Source organism: Siniperca chuatsi, linkage group LG16, assembly GCF_020085105.1.
Source record: "Siniperca chuatsi isolate FFG_IHB_CAS linkage group LG16, ASM2008510v1, whole genome shotgun sequence".
NCBI classification, from domain to species: domain Eukaryota; kingdom Metazoa; phylum Chordata; class Actinopteri; order Centrarchiformes; family Sinipercidae; genus Siniperca; species Siniperca chuatsi.
In genome coordinates, this window is record NC_058057.1 from 21,334,593 (window position 1) to 21,353,237 (window position 18,645).

The 18,645-nt window shown below is 38.3% G+C and overlaps 1 protein-coding gene across 12 annotated transcripts in view; it reads right to left on the minus strand.

Moving 5' to 3' along the window:
* Nucleotides 1–18,645, minus strand: part of ryr3 (ryanodine receptor 3) — a 119,921-nt gene that overhangs the window by 80,490 nt on the left and 20,786 nt on the right. For 4 of the 12 annotated variants that reach the window (XM_044169285.1, XM_044169281.1, XM_044169275.1 and 1 more), the window contains exons 3-12: nt 16,520–16,624; nt 13,744–13,764; nt 8,133–8,207; nt 7,784–7,862; nt 7,255–7,367; nt 5,116–5,215; nt 4,783–4,876; nt 3,825–3,899; nt 2,604–2,760; nt 724–888 (exon numbers count right to left, since the gene is read on the minus strand). In XM_044169285.1, coding sequence (XP_044025220.1) covers nt 724–888; nt 2,604–2,760; nt 3,825–3,899; nt 4,783–4,876; nt 5,116–5,215; nt 7,255–7,367; nt 7,784–7,862; nt 8,133–8,207; nt 13,744–13,764; nt 16,520–16,624 — 984 coding nt within the window. Of the gene's footprint in view, nt 1–723; nt 889–2,603; nt 2,761–3,824; nt 3,900–4,782; nt 4,877–5,115; nt 5,216–7,254; nt 7,368–7,783; nt 7,863–8,132; nt 8,208–8,659; nt 8,675–10,847; nt 10,867–11,048; nt 11,214–13,743; nt 13,765–16,519; nt 16,625–18,645 lie in introns of those variants that run through there. The other 8 variants (XM_044169284.1, XM_044169282.1, XM_044169283.1 and 5 more) reach the window with 5 other exon arrangements.

Here is an 18,645-nt window from a genome sequence, read left to right on the forward strand (position 1 = left end):
CAAAGACCACAACTAATTGTGAATTGTGGGAATAAAAACCAGGGCTCGAATGAAACCAGTATTTTTCCAATATTAATATACTACACAGCACAATATGGCAATTGTATGCAAAATCACAGTAAAATAATGGAAATAATGTTTGACAGAAGTTGGACTGTTTTGTCTGATTATTTTGTCTAATGTTCTTACAGAACAAGTTAGACTGTACATCAATTGGCATTCTGATATGATCATTTCTTCACAATACAATTACACTGAAAGTCAGTATAATCTGGAATTATAGCCCAACCCTTGTTTCTACTGTTGCTTATTCATACAGTATGTACATTGTATGTACATAACTTCACAACAAAAGGAAGCTTTTCAGATAGTAGACAATGAATAACAAGCTCTGAAAAGAAAACTATATGTATTTGCCTGTATTTCTTAGTGTAGGTGGGCTACAAGCTACAAAACAAGGAACTATCTGAGCACAAAACCCACAAGAATTACTTCTACAGGTACCTGCTTTTATTAATATATAATTTAATAAGTACAGAGAAATATACATATTTCATTAATTATCTGTCTCTTTTAAAATACCATTGTTTATGATGGCTGAATAGAAAGTATTTTTGACGTGTATGGGAATAAATCTAAGTTCCAAAATGATTCATTATAAAGTGACTTTGGGAATGACTCTGTAAAATTGAAGTTCTGGAGGAAAGGTTTTATCCTATTTACCCTTCTTTTCAGGGGTCCCAGGCGAGACGATTTGGCATCAGGCGCCAGGTAAGACAGCCACAGTCCTGTTGCCACATGCATGACGAAGCAGACAGAGTCTCCGTACTTGATCTCTGGAACTCCCATGCCGTCAATGTCCCTCTTTGGGCCCAAGTCGCCCTTTTCCTGTTGTGTTGACATTGAGAGGCACATACCCACATTACCAAATATACACAGAGAGAAAAGCAGCACGTGCGCGCACGCACACACACACACACACACACAGGCATTGAAATATGACAAATGAAGAAATATTATGATTAGATGGTAATCAGAGAGGCAGGTTGAGGAGAGTGCATTCATTGGCCTGCCAGGAGGTTGCTGCTGGCCTCATTAGCTCTGCTACATTTCTGGCTCAGCAGAGATGGAGTGATGCAGCTGATTGCAGTCGACAGCAAGTAGCAGGGAACATATTAATACCAATGTTCAACATGGAAAAGCATTGACCTTTTTAGATGCAGGAATCGACTGGCACTGGGTTGCATGCACAATGGGTGGAGGGAGAAGAAGTTAAGAAATATGTAGAAAATAAAACAGTTTCTATATTTTTTTTCCCCAAAGAAGCATGAATCCCAAGTAAACCAAACAAAGCCTGTGGGTCCTGCAGGAATACTGATTACTGAGGTTAATCACACTGTCAGGAGTGGGGTGGGGTGGGATGGAAAATTAAAGCCTCCGAAGTGGACAGCACTCAGGGGGATTTCATATTGTACCTATTGTACATAAAAGGATATCTAGAGGGACACAATGGTACTCTGTGAAGGTGACTCATAGCACTGCGCTGTCAGTGCAGTCAACACAGGATAATAAAGTAGGGTTACTTACGCAACAAACAGTAAATCCCAGAAATCAGCTATAGATATTTTCACAAATTTGAGCTAGATTCCTACAGGTGAGGGAGGTTCAACACAAAAACATACATATACACACAAAAGCATTAGCCTATTGTATTAGGACCTACAGTATCCAGTTCTACTTTTGATAGCAGATAGATGTAGGCAGAGGCTCTGAAACAGTTAAAAAAAAAAAGGGAAATAATTTCATTATTAAGCTTTAAAACTAAATTAATAATCAAGGTTGTTGGATCACGATGGATCAGCAAGATCTTACAATCGTACTCCTTTGTCAACTTCTCCATCCAAACTGCACAATTTATAAGTAAACACAACATATCTGAGCATCACTGAACGTCACTAAAACACCTGCTTTCATTTTGAATTTCAAGTAAGCCATGTGCTCCTTTCTCCAGGTTATTTTTGGCAGCGAGGCTATTTTTGGAATACACGCTATTAAAACTAAAGAACTAAAGAGCCCTCTGATTGAGAGAGAGTTCAAAACAGAGTGTGAGATAAAAAAGGGTGGGTAATTGAGAGAAAGAAATAAGCAAAGGCAAATGAAAGAATACAAAGTAGGTATCCTGAAAATCCCCCACTGCATCACAGTGAATCTTAATACTGTGGTGGTGATGGTATATTCCTCTTGACTTCCTAATTGAAAATGGCTACAACCCAGCCAGTTCCTATTAGACCAGTGGACAACATGAATGTTTGCTCCAACATTTACAGTGTCTACTCAGCCGCTATGAAAAGGTCAATTTATTGTGGCGAGCCACAAGCTCATTAAGAGCTTACAGACCCATCTCTGGAGCCTTTGATGAAGTGGTCAGAGGAAGATATTTTGAGTTCTCTTTTAATGAGGTAAGTTGACTAAGAACAAGTATTTACATCAACACAGAGGGCAGGTTTCAGATGGTGTAACTGCTTTGCTTAAGGGGCACACCAGAGCTAGTTGTAAAAATAGAATAAATAAATTATGTTAATATAGGGATAGTAAGCACTGACCTTGGAGGGCCTGAAGCAGAAGGCAGTGGCCGTGGTGTCGCACTTCTCCCTGTCCTGCAAGACCAGTCCACGGTCCTCAGTCAGGGCCAGGTAATGGCCAGTAGAGAGGTGGCGTAGTCGGAAGGCCTGACCCCAGCGAATGTGGCTACCACTCCAGCTAAAAACAGAGTATTGGTGTCACAAACTTTGGATACAACACAGGACTGTGTGTTCATCAACAACGAACATTCAGCATTCAGTAAAAAAAGTTTAGAATTCTCAAAGCAGGATATCAAAAAAATATTTCTTGGTATCTGTACCAAAACTTAACTATCATATATTTTTAATTTTGAACAATACCCAGCCCTATTCTGGAGGCCGATTAGTTTATTTAATGGCTAGAAGTAAAACAGCTTCCATCCATTTTAGCTAGCTGACCAAACTGCTCTCCATGCTACCTACACCTATTGATCTTCCAAAATCATGAATGCTGACATCATGAAAGAGTGAAAAAAAGATGGCGCTGTTGACCAGAATTTCTTATTTTCTAATTAAAAGTAACAGACTGTGCTATTTCACTCTGCATTGCAGATTAAATCACCCAATTAGGATATTTTCAAAATGTTTGTAAAAACCAATCTGCCAAAGGAATGAGAATGTATGAATGAATGAGATAGATAAATAGATAAAGTTTAACTTTCTTACTGTCAGTGGAGCTTAACTTTTCTCTATATGGATGATACAGTGTGGAAAAATACTGTTCAAAATTCATCTGAGCCGAGAAGGAGAACATGTAACTTAATAAATGCACCTGCGCCATTTCAAAGTGTACAGACTCTGACAGACAGTCCCAGTAAGAGCTGGCAGACGATGTGACTGGAGGGAAATTGCGTGGGTGGCCAGTTAAAGAAAGGAAAAAGAAGAAGAGGGAGGGTGATAGACAGAGAAAGAGACGTAGATTGAAAGGGATGGTAAACTGAACCTCACCTTCTGAAGGACTTTGCCAACTAATCGGTAGTGACAGTTCAGAATAGAAGGAGGTGAAGTTTATATATAACCTTCAGTACAGTAGCTGTGACATTTGTAAATAAAGCACCAATTCTTTTTATTCTTCATGAAGAGATTCCACTCAAATAAAACAACTCTTCTACGTATTTGAGAGAAATCTCTCTTAGGGTTTTATGTTATTTACTTTACTGAGTTTATTTTATTCACCGTGTGTGTATTTGGGTCTGATCTCACCTGATCCTGAGAGGCTCCAGTCTCCAAAGTGAGCGAGCCTTTGATGCTCCCTTACCCGCCTCATAGTTGACTATCCTGAGAGCACAAAGACACAACAGGGAACGTCAATTATTTCTGTGTCACAGTGGGAATAAAATAGGTTGAAAAGTTTCTGCTACTGCTACAGCTCAGACACAGGGAATACAAATAATGTTAAGTCTCACTGCTCAAGCATTTGAACAAGAAATTCTTCTATGTGACATAGTATCTTACTAAAGCAATGCATATACGTATATTTTTAAATTCTGCATGTGTTATGCTGAAACTATTTACACAAACTGCCCATGGAATATGGATTGATAATTAAAATCTGGTAACATACCATTTGTCATATTTTTACTTTATCTTTTAGTCTGATACAAAGACATAATTTGCTTTCTTGTGATACTGATTCTGGAAAGAGAAAATATTCACAGATAAGATGGTCGAAGTTCAAGGATATTTAAGTGCTTCTGGTTGAAGGATGACCTGTCTGCTTATTATTGAACCCAGAAAATAACACCTAAAACTGAGTGGACACTAAAGGATCAGAACTGAATTCTCAATTCATACACAAAACACAAAAAGTGTAAAGATAAAAAACTTGACTGCATACCACTTTAACAAGAGGGAAGGACAGGAAAGATTTTTCAACCTTTTTTTAGAGGTGCATAACGGCACTATTTCTTCTTTTCCCTACTGTTCCATACATTCACGCACAGGATCTAAAAGTCTTATTCTGCTGGCAAACTGCACTTTGGCCCTCAGTAACTATTGCAGAAAAGTGTTGAAGAGTTGTTTAACAGTTCTTTTTTATCATCTCCAAAAACTACTATCTCAATTGTTAGTTTTAAAGATTTTAAATATTGACTAACTGATCACAAGAAAACTTGGACATGAACTAAATTTAGTTGAATTACTGAGCTAATTATCTACTAACCTCTGCTCCTCCATACTCTTGTCTGCTCCAGGGATGGTCAAGCTCTCATCATGCCCATGACAAAGACGCATCACATGTCCACCAATCAAAAACCCTAATAATTACAAAAACAACATTGTGTTACAAGATTCTCAACATTTGGATCATGCCGAAAGTCTCCATCTTTATTATGGTTATATAGTTGCACAATAACTTAACAGATTATTAGACAGAGAGAAGAACCATGCTATTTAAAAACAATTTAAAAAATGCATTTAACTGTCTCTGAAAAAAGTGGATGAGAGACAGTTGTTATTGTGGTTGCTGCTTTTGTTACTGGGGTCACGAACTTGCCTACAGTCATGTTGCCTGAAGAGCAGGTAGGTTGGATGTTCCACAGGGTCTGCATGAAGGAGGCATCCACCTGGTTGTTGCCATTGGAGATAGAGAGGTGCTGCAAGAGAGAAGCGGGTTACACATGGCTTTAGACAGAAGGGTGGAGACTGCCAGTGAAGTAGTCGTGTTAGCAAGAGGGAAACATATTGTAGACAAAGACGGAGCAATACTGCACAGATGAAAAAAAGAGATTTAAACAACTTTGTGTCTCTCCTCTGGAGCAAACAGCGTTATAACGCTGTGGGCTAAATGGCACTGCTGCACCAGTGTTTTTCTATGCAGCTATGTTCAGATAATACTCTATAATAATAATTCCTTCCAGCAGAAACACTTGGAGCGGCTCCCATTTCCCTACAGGCAGGATTCAGAGGCGAGCGAAGGCTCGAAATGATCCTAGCCTTCGGCTACATCCTCACAATATGTGTTGATTAGCAAAAACATGGAAATGAGGTACATCTTATTTCATCTCACTGAATTCCCCTGAAAACTATGTACTTTTACATAATTGTTGGGCCAAATATAACCATACATTTAATGTTTTTATTAGTCTTTGTGTTTTTTAAAAATGTACAGTATACCATGTATTTCAGTGCAACAGATGATATGGATTGATGGAGTGCTGTGCATAAAAATATTGCAAACCAGTGTGTGGATTACAATTGTATGAAGTCAAACTTTTTGAGCACTAGCTCTCCCTAATATGATTCTTTTTTTTATTGTCCTGACATTTGGGCGCCAGGCCTGAATACGAAATGCAGAGTAAAGGGAAACTGCTGACACATTTCAGCCTAACTGGACACAAAGACACAAAGCAACAAACGCCTACATCCTAAAAAGGCTGTGCCACAACCTCTCTGATTCAGACAAAAGCACTGATTGCTTTTGCCTGAATTTCTGGTCTTTGTCTCATTCTTCAAAAGCTGAGTTTCTGTTTGGCCAAATCAGGTGAAGATTTCCCATCGGAGGAGATGAAAGTGTGGCTCTTTGCCAGTTTTGCTTTAATTGCACATTTCTATCCCTGAAGGGCTGGAGCAGCCACTAGAAGCCAGCGCTGCTCACTCTCCTATGCGTGGCACGTCGCTGTCCCTTCTTTTTTCCATTTCTCTCTCTGCCTCTTCCTCTCCCTCTCACTCTCACCCTCCCTCTTGAAATCTCCCTCTTCTCTCTCTTTACCTAGTAAGTTAATTGAGGTCGGGTGTATAGCTCTGCATAAGGGAGACAGCATTAACTATAAGCTCATCAGTCAGATGGATGCCTTCCCTAAAAATAATTTTTTTTTAAAGAAACTGCACAGGAGGGCTTTACAAGTAATCAGATTTCCATTACAGATAGCAGTGTAAAGTTTTAAAGGTTTCCCCTTGAATTGCCTTGTCACTCTGAAGTTGGCTGGAGTGAGACGGGTATCAGAGCTATCCGAAGGCTATGAAACTTTCCAAAGTGCCTTTTTGAGACAAACAGTGAACCAAAGCAGATAACTTCAGCTATGTGGGGCGCATAATATCCAAAATTTGGCGCATTGTCTGCCTCTGAACTCTTGCAAGTTTAGAGGCAGACAATGCTGTTCCGACATGAAAACATTTGGCAGAGAAATAAGAAAGCCCCCAAAACAACAGCAGAGAAAATCTGAATGAAGTGAGACCCGACAAGCAAACCAGAAAAAGGAAAATGAGAGATGATACAGTGTGCATCAGAAACAAGAGACTGTATCTGATGTATCCAGACTGTCTGAAAAATCGTAAATATTCATGAGAAAAACACATCTTATCTTGAAATGAGAAACTGAGTGGAGGCCTGCTGATTTAATGAGAATAGTTTGAGCTGCAATTAACCCACCATCTTTTAAAAATGCATCTGCTTTCTAGTGTGTGATGACGAGTTTAAGATGATTCTCTACTATAACGCCATCTTCTACTAAAAGAAGTATACATCTTCTATCCAAAAAAGTGCATCAGAGTCTTTGTGCTAAACAACAGCTTGTTTTCCAGTGACATTAACAAAAAAATATTTCTTTCAACCTTCCAACCTCTCAGTTTCTTCTCAGTTACAGATCAGTCTGAAATGATTTATTGTGGAGAGGAGATACTGGACTTAACCTACCAGGTATCTCTCTGTCGACACACTGACAAGGATCAGGTCGTCTCCGATGCGGACTTTCTCTCCCTCGGACCTCTGCTTGGATGCAGGGTGGATGGTCCACCAGCAGGCCTCTCCTATCGACACAGATACACAAAAACATTCATATATTGGTAATAAAGTAGAATACATACAAACATCTGAGCAGGTCTATTGCCCAACACAGTCACATACATGCCATTTAAGATAATCCTGACTCCTCTCTGTTGTTAAAGCAACTGTCTATTCTGGGTAGCAAAAAGCATAATAAAAAAAACATCATCTGAGGAAGACTGAAGGAGCAGTTGAAGTATTGTTTCCACCTGAAAAATGGCCTAAAGCATTCCTGTAGTTCAAATGTCAAATGTAACACAGTTACAGTATTTCTCCCATGGGTATTGATTCCATCTCAAGGTTAGGTCAACCTGGAATGTCTACTCAGGAGGATTGAATTCAATTAAAAGCAGTAAAAAGCCAAGTGAACGCTTTAAAGTGTCAATTAGTCATACTGTACCTATTGAATCTTCTTGTAATCCAACATCAAATGACAGCTTGTCTGTCAGAGACCTTGATGTCTTCAAACAGGTCAGGTACTGGTGAGTGAAAAATGAATTAGTCTTAAGTCAAAGGAAACAGTAAGACAAGCTGAGAGCGGAAATCAGCTCTCATTCAAATGTGTAATTGAAATATCTCTCTCTCTCTCTCTCTCCTAAAAACAGTTGATTAGTCGATTGAGAAAATTTGTTTCATTTCACCAATTTATCTATCAAGTTATTGACATCCATCCATCCATACATCTTATTTCAGCATGTGCCACTGAGCACTACTTTACTGGACAATCAAATTGTATAGTTGATACTCACCATATCACTGAAGGAGTGGCGAAGGAGGATGGCATGACCGTAGAGCAGGGTCCGGTGTCCACCCCCCTGACCCGCCTGCCAGGAAATAGACAGGTAACAGATTTTCATCATATGATCATATAGGACAATTGACCTCTGGACCCTGTCAGGTTTGACATATCACATCTGTGGCCTAAGTTAGTAACCTCGTCAGATATTAAGTTAAGAGTTTCCTCTGCTTTTGACCCTGTGTGGGTAAACTGCAAGGGACTGAATGGATAAAGTATCTTCAACTTCGGACTTCCATTCCAAGTGCAAGCAGGAAACAAACAGAGGGAGGAAAACACACAAACATACACACACACAAACACAACCATGTACAGTAACACACTCATTAGACAACTTGCCCATTCTTGTGACAAACAAGAATAATTGTGATACACTGTAGCACAATGGTATGAGGAAATGTGATGAAATAGTTGAGCAAGAAAGAATAAAGATATGATTTCTTCTCCATCACTGAGGTGAACAAAATAAATTCTACTTACCTTTTTAATCAACCTCTAGCGGCAGAAGAAAAAAAGACAAGGTACTATAAGCAGTGACATCTAAACCATCTCTGAATTTGAATCATGGTTTTAGTATCGTGAGCTGGAAAGACACTAGAAATTTGGAACAGGCCTATAGTAGTAATGGAGTCAGTTCCCTTTCAAATCAATTGATTTAAAAGACTTATAAGTGAGTGCGAGTTAAAACTCATACATAAGTATATAGCACATGATTTTCCATTAGAAGGTTCTAATACATTTCTGAAAGTTGTGTTTTTATTCAGTTTAAATTTTGGATTAATGGTAAAAAATTTAAGGACAATTTAGCTCAGTAGTCACATACCTGATACTGTTGCTCGTACATTCTTTCACAGTCTACTTGTTAGATATTTCTCATTGTCACAGTGGAAAATTTCTATTATTAGGGCTATAAACAGACACTCTACTCTCATCTACGGTTCATTTAAAGTGTCCAGTCTACCAGATTTCACTGTCTTTTGAGTTGACAAATAATGTTTAATGTCCTCATAGAAAGAGCTGGGACCAACCCCAGGACTGGGACTGTGCTAACCAGTGTGACGCACACTGCAGTGTTTATCCAATAAGCAATACGTGGAGGCTATCCTCTTTCTAGTCAAGTTGTCAGCATAAATTTGTGTTTGCTCGCAGGGTCACATTTAAACTGACCTAAAGGGAACTCCCAACTGTCCCCTGAATATGACCCCAAGTTAATTCTCTTTTGGCGATCAAGTCTCTCCCAGATGGCTTGTATAAGCCAGACAAAAAAGGAAACAGAATTCGATCAAAAGAAAAATGGGAAGAGTATCCAGCAACAGCTGGGAGTGAGGGAGGGGGTATAGAGAGAGACCCAGCCTGTATTTCAGGCCTGCCTACAGTGCTGACACATCACTGCCAGGAACTGTGACCTTTGGTTTGGTGCCCCTCCAGTTGTATCCTAAACAGCTTGGTACTGGGGAGTGCATTTGTGTTAGAAACAAAGACAGAAGTTTGTTTCGCTGCATTTGTTTGCGTGTTTGTGTGTTAGGGGAGGAGGTGGGGTGTACAGAAAGTTGTGTCTTAAATGAATACTGCTAGTTTTTAAAATTTTAACTGGCTCACAGGTCGACATCTTGTGTCAAGTCATGAGGACATAACTAGACACCAAAATCATCCTTTGTGTCATGGTAGATTGCTGTCTCTGGCACTACATGCCAACAGTCCATCAACTTATATTTGCCCACTAGCAAAGTTAAGTCCATAAGATGTAGCATTTAGCTCTAGATGAGCATATGTCATTTGTGGATGGCTTTGCTTTTGAGTGAAGCCCTCGTTAGTGGTGGAAAGTACCTAGGTACATTTACTCAAGCACTGTACTTAAGTAAAGTACAAGTATGTCAAAATTGCACTTTAGTATTTCCATTTTATGCTACTACTCCACTACATTTCATAGGGAATGTGTACTTTTTACTCCATAACATTTATTTAAAACAGCTGTAGTTATTAGTTACTTTCTACATTTAACAAAATGATATGCTTATATAATATGATGCAGTATTATACTACTTATCTACCCAGTAGTATACAGTACCTGAAATTGGCTCCGCATTGACTAACTATAACATTAAAATGCTCTTACATGTATTCCTTAGTGATAAAAACAGATTCTAATATTCTATAACACTTTTAAAAAGGAGCCATTTTGCATAATGAGTATTTTTTACTTTTGATACTTTAAGTACATTTTGCTTTTTAGACTTCAGTACTTTTACTATGACATTTACTAACATTTAGAATTCAGGACTTTAACTTGTAAAGGAGTATTTTTAGACTATGGTATTTCTTCTTTCACCACTGCCCATCATAGGCATTTGGTGCAGGGAAAACAAAACCACCAAGGGACAGGTACTGTAAATGATTAATGATGGCTGGAGGGACCCCACAGTTTAGGTAAGCTACAGCTAGTTAAAATAGGTACAAGGCTAACTTACCTAATACACTTTCTGTTCACTTTCCCCATTTAGCTACATCACTGAGGGTGTTAACTAGAATAAATATTAAAAACACCTCTCAGTATAACGCAATACAATTCAGCTGTACCACAAACAGCCTCTTAAAAAAAAAAAGAAACAAAACAGTTGAATTATGTCAGGACTATTTAATGTAGCTAACGGAAAGTGATGCTACATACCTATGCTAGCTAACTTCTAGACGTCTTGCCGCTTTGTGCAATCCAGCTGAGCGGCCCTCCAGTAGTTAGTTGAGCTACGACACTAATTATGCGCCATCTTTGATTTTTTTTATTTTTTTTTAAATGGATTGGAGTTTACCTTTACCTGTAATCAAAAATCGTGAATTCTTCTGAACAGTTACTGAGAAGTTGTTAACTTACCGAAAGGCAGCTCTAGTACACAATACCTTTAACGGTTGCTTCGCTCACAAAGGTAAAATAACGTTATTCTAACGTTATCCTAACGTGCATCTGTGACCTCATCACACCATACGTGATTCCGTGATTAGGTCATCAATGCCACCTGTTTTAGGATTTTATTATTTTTTTTACCTGTTTTCCAGTCGCGGGTTACATCTTAAAACTATGTTAAGATATTACAGATGTTTGCAGTCTATCCTTGTATTTCCACAGACTGAACCAAGTTTAACCAACCTAATTAAGTTAATTAATTATACAATTTTCTTCTTTGCCGAATGAAAGTTATGACCAGCAGTGGTGAAAGAAGTAATCAGATCTTCTATTTAAAGCAAAAGTAGCCACAGTGTAGAAATACTGTTACAAGTAAAAGTCATGCATTAAAAATTTAGTATTTGCATCAAAATATAGTTAAGGACCAAAAGTAAGAGTACTAGTTGGAGTGAAAGACTGATTTCAGAATAATGTATATCATTGGATTATAATTATTGATGCAGTCATGTGTAGCATACATCACTTTAATGTTGAAGCTGGTAAAGGTGGGGCTAATTTGAATTACTTTATGTATTGCTGGGTAGATTAATAAAGCCTTATATTAACCTATAACAATACTTCATAATTCATTTGTTGATTAGATTTTGTATTATTAATTTCAATCCACAAAGTAACTAGTCACTAAAGTTATCAAATAAATGTAGTGGCGTAAAAAGCACAATATTTGCTTCTAGTGCCTCTAGTAGAAGTATAAAGTAGCAGAAAATGAAAATACTCAAGTACAATTTAGAGGTACTTGTACTTTCCTTAAGTACAGTACTTGAGTAAATGTACTTGGTTACTTTCCACCACTGCCGACCAGTAGTCCACTGCCTGCCTACAACTACGAAGTTAACCTACAACTTCTAAGTGTTAGCTAGTGTTACCTGCAACTAATAATTATTTGCGTTATCAATTTCTCAATAAAGAATGAATCTGAATTCATTTAGTTAGTATGTTTTTCATTTTTTAAAACATACTAAGTACAAATACTTTGATGAATACCTATCACAACTTACCAGACGCCAAATACAAAAGCCATACCTTAAGCGTTACTGCTATCTATAATAAAAAGTGCCAAAGCTATCCAATTTACAATAATACAGTAAAGGCTGTAAGCAGCAAATCTTTATCATTTTTAATTGATAAATCACTTAACCAGTTCTAATCCATTATCAGTGAAAAACTATAAATACAAATACTTAAAACACATGGATGATTTTGGTGGCTGTTATGAGCCAACGTCCTCCTGAACACTCAGCAATCTTTATTTTTCCTGCCTGCTTGGCTTTACAAGAATTAAATGTCTGTTTTCTCTTTGCCAAAGCCTGAGGCCATTACACCAAACCATGACTAAGTAATTTACTTAAATGTTCACTTCATATCAATAGCTTATCTTATATGGAACAGCCTGAGCATGGGAAATAGCACACTAATCAATTTTTCAAGGCTGCTAAGAAGGGAGTCATGCCAGACTCATTTGCTAAGTACCATCTGATATATTGATTCTCATGTACATATTCAATGCCATGTCCTTCAAATCATCTGGATAATGAGACAGAGATTGTGCTCCATTTGCTTTACATTTACTGCACAACAGTCCATCAAAATATGACGTACAGCGTGATGTGTAATATGTGAAGAAACACCATCCAGGAAAGAAAAAAAAACGAAGTGTAGTGTGTTGGCAGTCCAGTGTGTTGTGCGAGTTATATGATGAACAGATAAATAATACTTGAATCATCTGCAACAGCTTTGCTCAACAGTAGTGCATGTGAAATCATCAAAACTGATTTCAGGACATTTCCTCGTGTCAATACCCTTAAAATTAATTGACATTAGAGACCAAACCCAGAGAAAACAGAGCAGCACACCCAAACCACAAAAGTGAGTTTTCTGCCAACGTGTGGGTTTTCAGATCCTCTCATTTAGATAGTAAATTAGATAAATTATGAGAGATCATTACTACTTTTGGTACGCAAAGTTTAATGATAATATATGTATGTATTTTTTTAACAACACAAACATTTTAAGCTGTATACAGGCTTGACTCTTATTGCATTAAAAGCAAAAAAATGTGATAATGAATAGCTTAAGCAAATGAGAAGCAGACACTATCACTTGAAAGTGCTCGCACACTTGCACACAAAGTAGTCTTCAGAGATGAGGCAAAACATTTGACTCGTGCACAAGGTGACAGCACCAATGGATATCTATTTCAAGATTGCCATCATTTAAAGTTCAGAGACATCTGTGACAAGCTAATTGATTATCCCCAGACTGGCTGAGGGAAAGAGAATATTTTGAGCTATGGTGAGGTGAACGCTCAGTTTAATATCCAAAGGAAGTCTGCACGGAAATAAATGTATTTTTAATATCCATTTGCACAATATGTGGTGAGGTGAAAAAAATTAAATGTATTACCATTAGCTTAATGTCTCCCTACCATGCAGTACCTGCCAACTAAACTAAATACTGTACACGCTATAAATGCAGTTTTTATGGCAATCGAGAAATAGGCGTCACTTCAAGTGAATGTGCCAAAAGTTCAACCCTTTCGTTTGGCAGTCAGTACGTCTCTCATGCACACTGACAACATGATGGATGAACAAACTGATGGACCTACCCATTTTTCATGGTCAGCACTCTAGTAACACACAAATACAAATGAAAAGAAGATGTGTTATTGGACTGTATGGCAGTCAATTACACAAATCTGAGAGCAACAGTAGAGAGAAATGGACCCTTAGAGTGGAAAGGAAGAGGAGGGTGATTTATTAGCCTTGCTACCAGAGAGTTTGTATTCTAGCCAACATCATGTTGTCTTGCCAAACAAGGCCAGCCAACAATGTTGCACAGTTGAGCACAAAACAAATCTGCTACCCAGGCTAATAACAATGCAGGCCCGATTCACCAGTGGAGAGGACCCAAGCGGTGTACAAAATAAGACACTTAAAGAACCATCTGTGCCCGAAGGCTATGTTGTGCATGAAAATACAGAGGTAGCCAGAGCCGTACAGCACAACACACAATTTGGGCTATCTTGCATTAGTATTGTGGGATTTTGTACTCAATTCATCTTGCAAATAGCACCGTAATACTGTGTAGTGCTTGGGTTTCTCTAATAGCTGCAGCTGTACTGCAGAATGACTCATGCTACCATAGCTTTGTCATCTCTGTTCCTAGATACCAGTGGTCTGCCCTAAGTATTAGCTAATAATAATTGGGCCCCATCAATTGAGAAATGATTTCAAAATCAACAAAGACCATGTGTATCCAATAAGAACAGTGATGAAAAAAAAAACTACCACCACTAAGAAGCAATTTCTTGTATGAAGTGGTTTGTTTGTCCAAATGTAATGCTAGGGTCTATTTGAGAATTAAGCACTGTTTTCTCTTAGTTTTTCCCAAAACATATTAGAAGGAAAGGGCTCAACATTTCATCCAAACAAGGGTGATGCCATCCCTTCCCGTCTCTTGACCTCCCCCTCTAGATCTAAAAGTGCTGCGTGATGAGATTAAATGACACATGAAATGACTCTGTTAGAGCACAGCAGCATGAGTGAATATGAGCATCTGACAGGGGTTTACAGACCACACGTAGCTCACGGAATGCTTCAGTGCTGTTGATGACATCCCTGCGGCGCTACGGAGTCTCTTCCCGATCAGAGATTACTTACCTGCTCTAATAAACATGCCAAGTGAGCTGGAGCGGAGCCAGGAGGACGGGGCTTACACTGTTTAGCGTAAATCAAGGGAGTGGAGGTAGAGGAGGCTGTTGATGCAGCAGCAATTTCCCTCCTTTCTTTGACCCTCAACGGCCTTTTATTATCAGAGCCTTCTGATCTCTTTTTCCAAAACAGGAACATGTTACAGAGAATTAAAACAGACAGCTTCTATTTAGAATTCAATTGGAGTTAAAGTAGTTCAGATTATTGCTAGGTGTGGTCTGTCTGCTTGCTCTAAATGCTATTGGGATTTGATCCAACCTACTTAGTGATTTTTAACATAGTCACTTATCGCAGTAAAAATTTACTGCAGAAATAGTTTGAAGTATGTGCAAAATAATTAATTGTATAATTTGTTAGTTTAAATATCTTAGCTCTGGTCACCTTTTCCAGTGCCTTGCTGAAAGGGACCCTGTTTCTGGTTGTTTAAATTCTTCCATTCATACACATTGATATGGGCAGTGCATTACAGTAGTTAGCCATTACAGTAATTACAGTAATACGGTACAGTTCTAAGTTACTTTCTCAAATTGCATTTGTTACTTTTACTGACCTTCCTAAGATGTTCTATTTGTGTAGATACTTTAAGACTTAAAAGCTCACTAGCTGGGGAAAAAAAACTACCTTCTCCCATCAAAACAAACAAAAACTCCTTGCAGGGCAAAAGTCCATCATACGTTTGTTGTCAATATATCTGTGTGTGCTGATTTCACTTAATTTACATTCAAAAGTTACTTTTACTAAAGAGTATCTTTATAATGTGACAAGTTGATATTTAAGACAAGCAATGACGTAAATTGCTAGGTTAGGTGTTTTGAGTGTATAAAATCAAAATTTTTGACTTAGAAAAAAAGTTATCTATTTTTGTGGGTTCAAGTCACATTAATGTGCTTATCAGATGTACTTTTCTCCAACTGGGGAAGTGGGACAACTTGTCCAACTTGTCCAAGATCCAGCTAGCAGAGCAAACAGGTACTTGCTAGTTATTGTCAGCATCAAATTTTGCTAGATGTTACAATTAAATTACTTGAATAATAAATGTAAATTTACAACTCCACAAAGTTGTGCTTGATCTATATTTGATTTCCCAATCTGACATTAAAAAAGAGGTTTGAAGTGCTTCTTTCTTCCTTTCTTCGGTTCTATTCCTGAAAAATCTGACAGCATTTGAATGCATCATTTGGGAACAACAGCAAAAGCTTCATGGCTGGACTTGGCCTTGATTGGGTGGCCTCAAAAATGCCTGAAGGATTTCCAATCAGGCCAGTTTCCTGTATTTAAACTGAGAAGCCTCCTCTAAGCAGATTTAGTGCATTTGTATTTCCAGTACTGTGACTGCTCTACCAGCATGGGATTTCTTTTCAAGTTCACTCAATACATATCCCTGAAGCTAAATTACGTTTAGTGGAAAACAGCTGTGAAGAGCATTATTCTGTTACACTACATACAAAAAGCAAGATCACAGAAATATGGTATGAGAGTGAGACTTCTAACTGAAACGTATACTGTAAAAAATAAAAACACCTCAAGGGCATTTTGTGCTACTGGTAGACTACAGAATGATTTGTGTACATGAGTGTGCATGTATTTGTTTGTGTATGCAAGTGTTGAGTGTGTTTGTGTGCATGAGACAGAGAGCAGTGGGGTATCAGTGGAAAGGAGGGAAGTACTCACCCCTTCGCTGTTCTGCCCAGTGTTAGCCAGCATCTCCTGCAGGGCCCGCACTGACAGGGACTGCTCCAACACAAAGTTACAAATACATAGGTCTGGAGGAACATACTGCAGGATGGAAGGAGAGGAAGACAAGGAAGTAAGAAGGGAGAGATGGTAGGAAGGAGAGGAGAACAAGAGACAGAGGGAAAGAAACATTAGTTCAAGAGGTAACCACAAGGTGTTTTGAGCAATAGCAGGCTCCTCTCCTGGGTACAAAAATAGTATGGCAGGAGTTTATTCTCCTTGAATTTCCTTGACTGTTTTTGCCCTTTTCTTACATGTATAGCCTCGACGATATGCTGCTGCACCCCAATCCCTGAGCTACAGAACTCTGATTTTTGACATGGCAGTGGCAGATTGTGAGACTCAACATAAACACTTAAGGAAAACTTGATACTCTTCTCTAAAATTTGAGACTAAAGAACTCAGAGCTAAAGACTTGTAGAAATATATAATAAAACTTCTATGATGCGCATTGACATTGTAAAAGTTGACAAGTGTAGTATCCAAGCTAGTCGATGGACTGTGATGTGCAGGCAGTGACCTAAATAAAAATTGCAGTGTCAGTCTAAAGTAGCTCCAAACTGGGGCCTGTTATGACACAGTAAATAAATATATATTTAAGCATTTTTGGAAACAACTGACATCAGAAAGATATTCAAATTCTAATTGACCAAATCCATAAACACACGAGCTGACAGTGTGGACAACTAGACATTGCTTCAAATTTCCTTTTGGTGCCTATACACTGTGTACACATTTTTCTACTCTATAGCACATGTTTGCTGGGACCTGTCATGTCTTTCATTCTAGTGACAGTGATGCTACATATCCAAATTCTTCTCTCTTCTTTTCTATATATCTTTATGCATCGTAAAGAAATTAACTGACTTAATAACAGGTAGATGCAGTGCTTTAAAGTGGTGGATTTATTTTAACACATGCACACATGCATATATGCATGTAACATTTTATCTACATTCTCATATTTGATAATTATTTTCACAGCAGTAATTGGTTACGAAATGAAGTGCAGGCCCTGATCTGAGACAACAGACCAACTGAAATGATTAAACAGCTCAGTGAGGAATGGTGCTCATAAATAATTCTGATGACTTGCAACTTCTTTGCCATCCTGGTGTGTTGCTAACAAGTGGCTGTGGATTATGAGGAGGGCTGTCAAAAGGTGTACAACCCGCGGCTGCAATGACCAATAATTAGTTTGGCTAGGCCTCATTCCTCAGCACACTGTGTTGTTTGGCTCTCCTCTATAATAGGCTTCAGATCTGGCTTTCACTCTCAGCAAACTGTTTATAAGTTTAACTGTTTAAACTTTCAATGCATGGCTGCTAGGATTCAGTAAATTCAGTAATAACTGATAATCATAAATTATTCAGTGATCAGAGATTGTCCACAACAAGGGGGTGTGTATTACTGGGATGGAAATAAATAAAGGCAACTGAAGTTCATTCAAAGAGCCAATGCAAAGAGAGGATACTGAAGAATCAAAATAAGTCTTTTGAGATTATATAATGCTACTGGCAACTCAAAAGCAGTTCAGAGGCAGACCTGGGGGCCTGTTTGTTACTTGCTTGTCAAATTGTGAAAAAATGATTTACTTTCTTACGTGCTAGATGGCACTGTTGATTAACATTACACTGCTGACTGTGATGCGTAAACAACACGTAAACAAACAAATTAGCCATAGCCCAACAACTCCCACACCCCCATATCAGTTCATATCCCTGACATCATATCCATGAATGATCCTAATATTAATTTGTACATACTTACAGTTTATTTCTATTTCATAACAATAGCCAGCTTCACATAGCATGCACTGCTACCCATCTCTCCCTAACACAGAAGAGGACAAGGAAGAATTTAAGGTGTTGGGTTGGGTGCCTGCCCTGGTTCAGTAACACAACCGGCTGACCCTTGACCTCTGCAGTGAAGTGAGAAATGTGAGCAGAGGGGAGGGCTGCTGGGTGATAATGAGGATGGTGTGTGCTTGTGTCCAGTTCAGTGAACTGCAATCAGTGGCCTGAACACAAATATTGTCCATTCAGATATTCATTATTTAATTA